At 44.1% G+C, this 12,380-nt stretch overlaps 1 protein-coding gene across 3 annotated transcripts in view; it reads left to right on the forward strand.

Moving 5' to 3' along the window:
* KDM3B (lysine demethylase 3B) overlaps nucleotides 1–12,380 on the forward strand; it is an 86,665-nt gene that overhangs the window by 62,815 nt on the left and 11,470 nt on the right. For all 3 annotated transcript variants that reach the window (XM_005557901.4, XM_005557903.4, XM_073994357.1), the window contains 6 exons: nucleotides 417–524; nucleotides 2,984–3,111; nucleotides 4,470–4,749; nucleotides 6,156–6,412; nucleotides 9,860–10,126; nucleotides 11,204–11,375. In XM_005557901.4, coding sequence (XP_005557958.1) covers nucleotides 417–524; nucleotides 2,984–3,111; nucleotides 4,470–4,749; nucleotides 6,156–6,412; nucleotides 9,860–10,126; nucleotides 11,204–11,375 — 1,212 coding nt within the window. The remainder of the gene's footprint in view (nucleotides 1–416; nucleotides 525–2,983; nucleotides 3,112–4,469; nucleotides 4,750–6,155; nucleotides 6,413–9,859; nucleotides 10,127–11,203; nucleotides 11,376–12,380) is intronic.

Below are 12,380 nucleotides of genomic sequence, written 5' to 3' on the forward strand. Positions count from 1 at the left end.
GGAACTTGAGCCCAGGAGTTGAAGACCAGCCTGGGTGACATGGCGAAACTCCATCTCTACAAAAAAATACAAACATTAGTTGGGAGTAATGGTGCATTCCTGTAGTCCCAGCTACTCTGCAGGCTAGGGTGGGAGGATGGCTTGAGCCAGGGAGGCGGAGGTTGCAGTGAGCCATGATCAAGCCACTAGACTCCAGCATGGATGATAGAGCCAAACCTTGTCTCAAAAATAAATAAATAAATAAATAAATAAATAAATGAAATCTCAGTAAAGCAGGGGCCTTTTTTTTTTTTTTAATTAGCTGTTATCTCCTTTGGCCATGAGAAAATTGGCCTTTGGGGTTCTGAAACTCCCACTCACTGAGAAGGATCCATTTTTGTGACCCTTATAAGTAAAATCATTCATTTCTGTTTCAGAGACAGAAGAGATGGGTGATGAAGAAGTTTTCTCCTGGTTGAAGTGTGCAAAGGGACAGTCCCACGAACCAGAGAATCTCATGCCCACGCAAATTATTCCTGGCACAGGTAAGGAAATTCCTTTTTTAGATTTGGTGGAAAAAATGTTTTTAGTTGAGATAGCCATACACCATAACATTTTTTGAAATGATTTAGCCTGATTTTTTCTTTTAAGCATCATCATATTTCTCTGAGAATCTGGATGATGATGATGATGATGATTGAAGAGACACCGTCTGCTCTGTCACCCAGGCTGGAGTGCAGTGGTGTGATCATAGCTTACTGCAGCCTTGAACTCCCGGCCTCAAGTGATCCTCCCACCTCAGCCTGTCAAGTAGCTAGGACTACAGGCATGCACCACCACACCTGGCTTATTATTTAATTTAATTTTTTTTTTTTCAGAGATAAGGTCCCAATATGTTGCACAGGCTAGTCTTGAACTCCTGGCCTCAAGTGACCCTCCCACCTCAGCCTCCCAAAGTGCTGGGAGTATAACCATGAGCCACCGTGCTCAGCCAAATTTGGATCTTTAGATGTGTGTTAGTGTGCATATGGCCACTGCACACTCTGCTCCCCATTACTGATTAGAGGACCTGGTCTTGTTTCCTGATACCATTTCACATTCCTGTGATTGGCTGGACCAGAATGAAAAAGCCAGTGCCTAGGCTTTCAGAGAGACTTCTGGTTTTAGGCTTGTAAAACAGCTAAAATGGTCAGGTGTGGTAGCTCATGCCTGTAATCCCAGCACTTTGGGAGGCCAAGATTGGAGGATCACTTGAAGCCAGGAGTTCAAAACCAGACTGGTCAACATAGGAAGACCCCATCTCATATAATTAAAAAATAAAATAAATCCAGCTGAAGATAATAAGATATCTTGAATCCATGAGGAAAACAGCTTGCTCAGCAGTAGGAATGAATGGTCATGTTTGTGTCACAATCCCAGTTTACTTCAGTGATTCTTCCAGAAGTTCTGTATGCCTAGCTTCTGTACTTCCATTAACATACATGCATTGAAGGTGATGACTCTGCCAAACTACTGCCTATATTATCCTCCACTTAAGAAAGCTTTGCCATGCCGGGCGCGGTGGCTCACGCCTGTAATCCCAGCACTTTGGGAGGCCGAGGCGGGCGGATCACAAGGTCAGGAGATCGAGACCACGGTGAAACCCCGTTTCTACTAAAAATACAAAAAATAGCCGGGCGCGGTGGCGGGCGCCTGTAGTCCCAGCTACTCAGGAGGCTGAGGCAGGAGAATGGCGTGAACCCGGGAGGCGGAGCTTGCAGTGAGCCGAGATTGCGCCACTGCACTCCAGCCTGGGCGACAGAGCGAGACTCTGTCTCAAAAAAAAAAAAAAAAAAAAAGAAAGCTTTGCCACAGTCTAGCCACGGTGGCTCACACCTGTAATCCCAGCACTTTGGGAGGTTGAGGCGGGTGAATCACTTGAGGTCAGAAGTTCGAGACCAGCCTGGCCAATGTGGTGACACCCCATCTCTACTAAAAATATAAAATTAGCCAGGCATGGTGGTAGGCGCCTGTAATCCCAACTACTGGGGAGACTGAAGCAGGAGAATTGCTTGAACCCAGGAGGCAGAGATTGCAGTGAGCCAAGATCACGCCACTGCACTCCAGCCTAGGTGATACAGTGAGACTGTCTCCAAAAAAAAAAAAAAATTTTTTGGTGGCACGTCCCTCGATCCCTTATACCCCACTGCTTCTAAGCCAAAGGGTTTCTTGAGTGCAGTGGTAGGATGCCTGCTCCCTGCAGGTCTAAGTATAGTTAAATATTTACCCATATAAAGTTTACATTGATCTATTAATTAGGTTTTACCTTTTTTTTAAGGTATAACTTACAGTACAGTATACAATTCCAAATGTTTACACTCTGAGGTGGAGTCTCACCCTGTCACCCAGGGTGGAGTACAGTGGCATGATCTCAGCTCACTGCAACCTCTGCCTCCTAGATTCAAGCGATTCTCGTGCCTCAGCCTCCCAAGTAGCTAGAATTACAGGCACGCACCATCATGCCCATCTAATTTTTGTATTTTTGGTAGAGATGGGGTTTCACCATGTTGGCCAGGTTGGCCTCAAACTCCTGAACTTAAAGCAATTCTTCTGCCTTGGCCTCCCACGTGCTGGAATTAGAGGCGTGAGCCACCACAACTGGCCAATATTTACACTCTTGAACACTAAAGAATCGACCCCTAAAGTTTCTCCTGGAGGATACTGTGTTAATGTTTACTAGAAGAGGGAAAGGAGTATAGCTTAGTGCTCAAAAGTAGCAGAACTTTAGGGGTAGTTATACCTGGGCTAAAGTCTTAGTGCTTCTGTTTACCAGCTTTATGTACTTGAGCAAATGACCTAACTTCTCTCAGTCTCAGTTTGATCATCAGAAATTGAAGATAAAAGCAGCTACCTTATTGAAATGTGGTAAGGATTGAGGGAGATAATGTAAAGAACACTCTTAGCAAAATATGTGGCATATACAAGTATTCTGGTGTTATTTTTATTGTTTACCTTTTTTTCCCAGCTCTTTACAATATTGGAGACATGGTACATGCTGCCCGGGGCAAGTGGGGAATTAAAGCAAACTGCCCTTGTATCAGTCGACAGAACAAATCTGTATTGAGACCTGCTGTCACCAATGGGATGTCACAGGTAAACTGGTGTGTGTGGGTATAACTAAGTGAAGCTTAAATTTTTTTGTACCAGGGTATGCCCCCTTTTCAACTCTGTTATGCCAGACTACTGTAGGATTCCTGAGGAATCAGGAGATGGGGAAGCCTTTCTAGAGAGAGGTTAAAGGACTTTACTCAAAGGATTTTAATTACTCCTGATTGGTACAGTCTCTCTTCATTCATCTTTAAACCAGTTCATGGTTGACTGATAGCACAAAGAGATTCTTAGCATCTTGTCAAGATACATACCTTAGGGTCTTTGTATGGGTAAAGAATATAGAAAAGGTTGCTGAGTACTGCTGGTCTTGAGTCTTACCTGAGAAGGCACATGGTCCCTATCACTGGATTCATCTCAGGTGCAGAAGACAGAAATAGGAAGATTGGCTCACTGAGTTGGGTTCAGAGGCAGTGGTTTTCACATTGCTCTGTCCGTTTTTGTTTTATTTTGTTTTGTTTTGTTTTTTTGAGACAGAGTCTTACTCTGTTGCCCATACTGGAGTAGTGTCATGATCTCGGCTCACTGCAACCTCTGCCTCCTGGGTTCACGTGATTCTCATGCCTCAGCCTCCCAAGTAGCTGGAACTACAGGCATGCGCCACCATACCCGGGTAGTTTTTGTATTTGTAGTAGAGACAGGGTTTCACCGTGTTGCTCAGGCTGGTTTCGAACTCCTGATATCAAGTGATCCACCCACCTTGGACTCCCAAGATTCTGGGATTATAGGCACGAGCCACCGCACCCGGCCTGGTTTTCTTTTCAGACACCCACAACCAACTGCTTACATTCCATGGCCTTTCTGGCAACACTGCTACAACATATCGTTGATGATAAGAGGCACAGGGATTAATGCTGAGGGGTCTTGAGATATATTTTCAGTAGAGTTGACTATATAGAGTATGCAAATATGCAAATACTCTAGATAGAGCAAATTATTTGGAAAAATCAATGAGTAATAAACATTTATTTAGCATTTATGTGTGTCAGAGTTATGCTAAGCCCTTTGCATATACTATTTTATGTAATCCTAAGAACAGCACCACGAGGTCATTTAAATTACCAATTCGCCATTGCAGAAATTGTGTCTGGCGTGCTAACTCTTTATTTTAGATTAGAAACTTCAAGCCTCATTCACTGATCTTTCCACAGAACCTAGCCTGGTTTCTGGCATGTTGTAGGACTCAATAAATATATGTTGAATTAAAGAATGTATGCAGTGCCAGTTTACAGGACAGATTATTCTTCCCAGGCCTATTTAGTATGTGAAGCCATTACTAGTTGTGTTGTATTTTTTTCTACCCAAGGACAGCACACCAGTCATGTTGGCCTTCTGTGTTTCAGCTTCCTAGCATAAACCCTAGTGCCTCTTCTGGAAACGAAACTACCTTCTCAGGCGGAGGAGGACCGGCACCAATAACAACTCCAGAGCCGGACCATGTTCCCAAAGCCGACAGCACTGACATCAGATCTGAAGAGCCTCTGAAAACAGACAGTTCGGCATCAAATAGCAATAGTGAACTGAAAGCCATCAGGCCTCCTTGTCCTGACACGGCGCCACCTTCCTCCGCCCTGCACTGGTTGGCAGATTTAGCAACTCAGAAGGCTAAAGAAGAAACAAAAGGTGAGCAGAACCTCTGTTCTGCCTGTGGTAGAAGTCATGAATTTTTTCCAGGATTCTTTGAACTCACACATTATCATGCACATTTATGAAACGTGCTGCTTGCTTTCTCTGGCTAATCACATAAAAATGAGGGACTGCGGCCGGGCGCGGTGGCTCAAGCCTGTAATCCCAGCACTTTGGGAGGCCGAGACGGGCGGATCACGAGGTTAGGAGATCGAGACCATCCTGGCTAATACGGTGAAACCCCGTCTCTACTAAAAAAAAAAATACAAAAAAAAAAAACTAGCCGGGCGAGGTGGCGGGCGCCTGTAGTCCCAGCTACTCGGGAGGCTGAGGCAGGAGAATGGCGCAAACCCGGGAGGCGGAGCTTGCAGTGAGCTGAGATCCGGCCACTGCACTCCAGCCTGGGTGACAAAGCGAGACTCTGTCTCAACAAAAAAAAAAAGAAAAAAAAAAAAATGAGGGACTGCCTTTCAACTTCTTTCTAGAAGTGGAACTTCTCTAAAAAGGCAGATTCCTGGGCCCTACCCTGGATCTTCTTAGTCAGTATTTATACAAGGGGTTTTTTGTTTGTTTGTTTGTTTGTTTTGTTTTGAGACGGAGTTTCACTCTTGTTGCCTGGAGTTCAGGCTGGAGTGCAATGGCGCGATCTTGGCTCACTGCAACCTCCGCCTCCTGGGTTCAAGTGATTCTCCCGCCTCAGCCTCCCAAGTAGCTGGGATTACAGGGATGCACCACCACGCCCAGCTAATTTTTTTGTATTTTTAGTAGAGACGAGGTTTCTCCATGTTGGTCAGGCTGGTCTCAAACTCCCGACCTCAGGTGATCCACCTGCCTTGGCCTCCCAAACTGCTGGGATTACAGGCGTGAGCCACCATGCCCAGCCATATACAATACTTTTAACAAGCTTCTCAGATGGTTCTGTTATACAGCCAGGGTTGAGAGCTAGACTTAGAGCAGAAGTTTTCAGCTGGGCACAAGAATCAGCTGGGGAATGGTTAAAAATGCAGATTCCTGTGTCCCACCCAGAACTATGAAATCAGAATCTCTGAGGGTAACAATCTCCATTTTTAACAGGCACTCCAAGTGACTTCAGTACAGGTATTCTGGAGATACAGGTTAAACACTATCTTAGAAAGTGAGGGAGATGGAAGATGGATGACAACAAAAGGGAGTTTGAAATTCAGATCTGGTAAAGAAGTAGTAGGAGAGCTTCTCCTTGGCTGTGAGACCTCCTATAATTCTAGCTTGTAAGGCTTGACCCAAACAAACCATACACAGTTTGGGGGGGTGCAGGGGAAGGGAGACAATCTTTCCTCCTTCCCATGTGACTGATTTTCAGGGGTCAGTTGTGTGCTGAGTATTCCTTTTCGTACCTAATGCTATTCCCGCTTATGTTCTTACAGAAGCAGGGTCCCTGAGGTCGGTGCTCAATAAAGAGTCTCATTCGCCCTTTGGGCTGGACTCGTTCAACTCCACTGCAAAGGTCTCTCCGTTGACTCCAAAGCTTTTTAACAGTCTGTTGCTGGGTCCCACTGCCTCCAACAACAAAACCGAAGGGTCTAGCCTTCGAGACCTCCTTCACTCCGGGCCTGGAAAACTTCCTCAAACCCCCTTGGACACAGGCATACCCTTTCCCCCGGTCTTCTCTACATCCTCAGCAGTAAGTGTCCGCTCTGCAACTCTAGCCTTTGCAGCTTTTCCATGAAAGAACCATCAGAGATCAGATTATTGGGTTAGAGGGTACATGGGTGATTTGTGGTCTCTACATTGTCAAGTTGACAAGGTCTCTCTTTAAAGTTTTGGGAATGTTTGAGATCTTTTTAAGTAGTGAACTTTTTGTACCATGTTAGGAAGTCTGTAAAAATTGAGATTTTGAAATTTTTCAGTCATCAGCAGAAAAGTTAATACACTGATTACTTGTTTTTCTTGATAATAACAGGCATTAATTTTTTTTTAACCTGGACAGTACATTTTTATTGTATTCTTGGATATCTAATAGATGTCTCAAACCTTTAATGCATCTAAGCCTGAACTCCTGAACATCTAAGCCTGACCATAAGCCTGCTTCTCCTTAGTTTTCCCCTACTGGTTGGTGACATCTCTGTCCTTCTGATTGCTTGCACCAGAAATCTTAGAATCATTTGGGCCTCGCCTGTCTTACCTTTCATATCTAATTTGTTAGCAAATCCTTTCAAATTTGATCTTTAAACTATATTCAGAATCCACTCATTTTTCATCAGCTCTATTGCTTCCTCTCTGTTCTGAGCCAACATCTTGCCTAAGTTTTTGCAATAAATTCCTTATAGGTCCCCTTGTTTCTGCCCTTTACAATCTACAGTGTATTTTCAACACAGTAGCTAGAATGGTTCTTTTAAAATATAAGTCATCCCATGGGAGACTTTTTATTAAGAAATAAAAATTAGGCCGGGCGCGGTGGCTCAAGCCTGTAATCGCAGCACTTTGGGAGGCTGAGACGGGCGGATCACAAGGTCAGGAGATCGAGACCATCCTGGCTAACACGGTGAAACCCCGTCTCTACTAAAAAAAATACAAAAAACTAGCCGGGCGAGGTGGCGGGCGCCTGTAGTCCCAGCTACTCGGGAGGCTGAGGCAAGAGAATGGCGTAAGCCCAGGAGGCGGAGCTTGCAGTGAGCTGAGATCCGGCCACTGCACTCCAGCCTGGGCGACAGAGCGAGACTCCGTCTCAAAAAAAAAAAAAAAAAAAAAAAAAAGAAATAAAAATTAAAAAAGAAATGAAATGGAGAAAAATAATAAAATATAAGTCAGATCATATCACCTCTGCCTGAAATCCTTCAAGGGCTTCCTTTTTCTCTCATAAGATGAACAGAGTTGTTATAGTGCTTACACATGAGTAGAGTCACGCACCTGGACTCTGAGGCCATAGTCCTATCTGTTCATCTTCCTCTTACCTTTCTGACTTCAACTACCACTCTCTGTCCTGTTCACTCCACTCCAGCCACACCCACCTTCTTTGAACATGGCCAGGCATGCTCCCTCTTCAGGGCCTTTGCTCTTGTTATTTCCTCCACCTAGAATTTCTTTCCCATGTAACCACCTCACTTGCTTCATTATCAGCTCCCTCACCTAACTCCTGAAATGTTACCCTCAGTAACCCTTTCTTCATATATCACCCTTCTGCACATACCTATTTTCACTTCTTTGTTTTTTTATAGCACTCATTATCATCTGACCTATTACATGTTTGATTTTCTGTCTCTTGCCTCTCCTAAAGGCATTTTTGACTATTCTGTAGTATATCCCCAGTGCCATGGTGTTTGATCCAGTCATGTTTAGTAAGCATTTATTGAATGAATGAATTAACAAGGTACAATATCTGAAAGATAGAAAAGAGGCTGGGCACGGTGTCTCACACCTATAATCCCAGCACTTTGGGAGGCCGAGGTGGACAGATCACTTGAGGTCAGGAGTTCAAGACTAACCTGACCAATGTGGTGAAATCCTGTCTCTACTGAAAAACTACAAAAATTAGCCAGGCATGATTGCACATGCTTGTAATCCCAGCTACTCGGGAGGCTGAGGCAGGAGAATCGCCTGAACCTGGGAGGTGGAAGTTGCAGTGAGCCAAGATCGCACCACTGCACTCCAGCCTAGGCGACAGAGGGAGATCCATCTCAAAAAAATAAATAAATAAATAAAATAAAAAAGGTTTCGAGTGAAAAGTTTCCTTTGCACCCTTGCCTCCCAGCCACCTGTTTCCCTTTCTAGAAGTCTCCAGTGTTTCTCGAGATATGATAATTCGTATGTATGTTTTTCCCCTTTCATACAAATGTTCTACACCTTGCTTTTCTGATTTTTAGTTTATATGTCCTGCAGATCATTTCAAGTGAATACATAAACATGTTTCTTATTTTGTTTTATGACTAATGCCTGAAACCTGATGAATTGTGGGTGACTGAGCCCTCTATACAATTTGGGTTATTTGTTTCTCTTTTGGATAAGTAACTGTTTTTTGTTTTGTTTTGTTTTTTTGAGACACAGTCTCACTCTGTTGCCCAAGCTGGAGTGCTGTGGCATGATCTCAGCTCACTGCAACCTCTGCCTCTCAGGTTCAAGCAATTCTCCTGCCTTAGCCTCCCTCCCAAGCGAGTAGCTAGGACTACAGGCATGTGCCACCACACCGGGCTAATTTTTGTATTTTTAGTAGAGATAGGGTTTCATCATGTTGGCCAGGCTGGTCTCGAACTCCTGACCTCAGGTAATCCACCCGCCTTGGCCTCCCAAAGTGCTGGGATTAACAGGCGTGAGCCACCATACCTGGCCTGGATAAGTAACTTTTTAAAAGCAAACAAAACAATTACTTTGGGTACTGTTTCATGTATACTTGCTCATTATACCACCAGTTCTTTTTCTAATTCTCCCATGATGTTACATAATTATACATACTTTATAGAGATAGGGATTAGTAATACTGTAAGCATAGGATTATCCAGTTTATAAAAGCTTCCCCACCTTCAGTTCTGTGACCTTAGGTATGTCACTTTCATCTCTGGGCCTGAGCTTTCCCATCAACTGAAACAGGTGAGTGATTCTCAGTGGGATAGTAGTGAGGAAAAAATGGAGAGTAGGAGACTGCTTTCAGAATGTACAGTTACTCTTGGACACTCTGCTACACCCATCATTGAGGTACTCCCTGGTAGAAAATCACTGCCTTGATAAGTCACTTCAGTTACTGAATTGAAGTATTGTATCCCTTGGGCATGCTGGTTAGGAAAAATTTAGAACCCTCAAACTAAGTGACCTTATTCTACTCAGTTACAGCATTTGATGATCCCTGTAGTCTGCATGCATATGTGCTTTGTATACTGAATGGCTGATGCCAAAGGTATTTCTTAGGTCTCAGATCTCTCGAGGCAGAAGGGATCTGTTATACTTTTCTTTCCTAAATGTTAAGGTAAAATATGAAGGATAAAAGAATTTAAGGTGTTGACTTATTATCCCCCTTCCAGTTGTAAAAGACATTTTAATAACTTTTGTAGAATTTAATCAGATAGGTCAGAACTCCTTGTGAATACAATTGTGAGACAGTTTTTTGAATGCCGTTACCTGATGGATTTGTGTCTGACAGGGAGTGAAGAGCAAGGCCAGCCTACCCAACTTTCTTGACCACATCATTGCCTCAGTGGTAGAAAATAAGAAAACCTCAGATGCTTCAAAGCGGGCCTGCAACTTGACTGATACCCAGAAGGAAGTGAAGGAGATGGTGATGGGGTTAAATGTGCTAGATCCCCATACTTCTCACTCCTGGCTTTGTGATGGGAGGCTTCTGTGTCTCCATGACCCCAGCAACAAAAACAACTGGAAGATCTTCCGGGAGTGTTGGAAGCAAGGTCAGGTAAGCAAGAATAAGTCGTTCCAAGGGCCAACTATCTGCCTGCCTACCACAGCCACCTGGACAATTCCAGGTCTCTCTTTTTGCCAGGGAGATTTAGACATAGTTAGGTTATTGTAATAGCCTTGCAACTTCGAGTTGTTTTGGGTTTTTAAAAGCAAGGAGATGGTCAGGCACAGTGGCTCACACCTGTAATCTCAGCACTTTGGGAGGCCAAGGCAGGCACATCATCTGAAGTCAGGAGTTCAAGACTAGCTTGGCCAACATAGTGAAATCCTGTCTCTACTAAAAATATAAAAAAGAACTAGCTGGGCATGGTGGTGGGCGCCTGTAATCCCAGCTGCTTGGGAGGGTGAGGCAGGAGAATCACTTTACCTGGGAGGCAGAGGGTGCAGTGAGCCAAGATCATGCCGCTACATTCCAGCCTGGACGACAGAGCAAGATTCCACCTCAAAAATAAATAATAAATAAATAAAAGCAAGGAGATTACTAAAAACGCACTTTGCATCCTCTTGTTTCTAAGCTATATAGTTCTGTGTTCTTAAAAAGGCAGTCGAAATGTCTGTTAGGTGGTGATCTGGCATTGATGACACCTTTAGAGAAGTGTGATTTTAAGATGGGGCAGAGGAGGGGTTGGAGGTAGGTAGTACTTTTCTAGGTAAATGTTTTAAGGCCACACAAGTTTTTTGATAGTGTGATAACACTCCCAACTTTAAAAACTTGAGCAGGTGCTTGAGGAAGAGGAGCTCATGGCATCATCATTTTCAATATGAGGAAGTGTTCACAAAGTACAAAGTTGCACTTGTCAGCTTTTTGTCCTCTCACCTCAAAACAGTGGTAGGTATTAGGGCAACAAAAGTGATTTCCCCAGGGTGAGAACTAAGCATAACGATGGAGTAGAAGCATTTCCTTTCACTTTAGTTGACATGTGGAAATCCATGGATTATACAACTGGGAAAGAACAGTAGAGCTTCCTGGAGAAGAGGAGGCCCTCCTCAGGAAACCCTCCTATTCTGTCTCAGCCCTAAAGCTGGAAGTTTTTCCTGGATTGCTCTGATTGGGATATTTTTGTTTCCACAGCCAGTGCTGGTTTCGGGGGTACATAAAAAGCTCAAGTCTGAGCTCTGGAAGCCAGAAGCCTTTAGCCAGGAATTTGGAGACCAGGATGTAGACTTGGTGAACTGCAGGAACTGTGCTATAATTTCCGATGTGAAAGTTCGGGATTTCTGGGATGGTTTTGAGATCATATGCAGTAAGTAGCTTTCATATCTAGTTCAGTAATAGCAGACTGGAAAATAAGCATCTATATGCCCAGCTCTGCCCTTGAATAATAAATTATATTCTGGGGCATAATAGGGACTTGAAAAAATTAATTAATTAAAAATTAAAAACAGGCCGGGCACGGTGGCTCAAGCCTGTAATCCCAGCACTTTGGGAGGCCGAGACGGGCGGATCACGAGGTCAGGAGATCGAGACCATCCTGGCTAATACGGTGAAACCCCATCTCTACTAAAAAATACAAAAAACTAGCCGGGCAAGGTGACGGGCGCCTGTAGTCCCAGCTACTCGGGAGGCTGAGGCAGGAGAATGGTGTGAACCCGGGAGGCAGAGCTTGCAGTGAGCTGAGATCCGGCCACTGCACTCCAGCCTGGGCGACAGAGCAAGACTCCGTCTCAAAAAATAAAATAAAATTAAATTAAATTAAAAACAGACAGCCGGGCATGGTCACTCGCTCCTTTAATTTCAGTCCTTTCGGAGGCTGAGGCGTGGATCACTTGGGGGTCAGGAGTTCAAGACCAGCCTGGCCAACTTAGCGAAACGCTGTCTCTACTAAAAATACAAAAATTAGCCGGGCATGGTGTGTGCCTATAAACCCAGCTACTCAGGAAGCTGAGGCAGGAGAATCACTTGAACCCAGGAGGCAGAGGTTGCAATGAGCCAAGGTGGCACCACTGCACTCCAGCCTGGGTGATGGAGTGAGACTCTGTCTCAAAAATAAATAAATAAATAAATAAATAAATAAATAAATCCAAATTATACCCACTTGGTAGGGGAACATTCTGCCCTGGTACCAACTCTGTAGCTTACATGGCAATCGCATGACTCTCAGAGCATGCCTGGACTTAATCATGTGATTCCATGAGCTGTGCAGAGCACTTTACTCTGAGAAAGGGGGATAGAATCCATGTAAGATGGAAAAATAAGACACACACTGAAGTAGTGAGTGAGGAAAACAAAGCCCACCTAGTCCATTATA

The sequence above is a fragment of the Macaca fascicularis genome, chromosome 6, assembly GCF_037993035.2.
Source record: "Macaca fascicularis isolate 582-1 chromosome 6, T2T-MFA8v1.1".
NCBI classification, from domain to species: domain Eukaryota; kingdom Metazoa; phylum Chordata; class Mammalia; order Primates; family Cercopithecidae; genus Macaca; species Macaca fascicularis.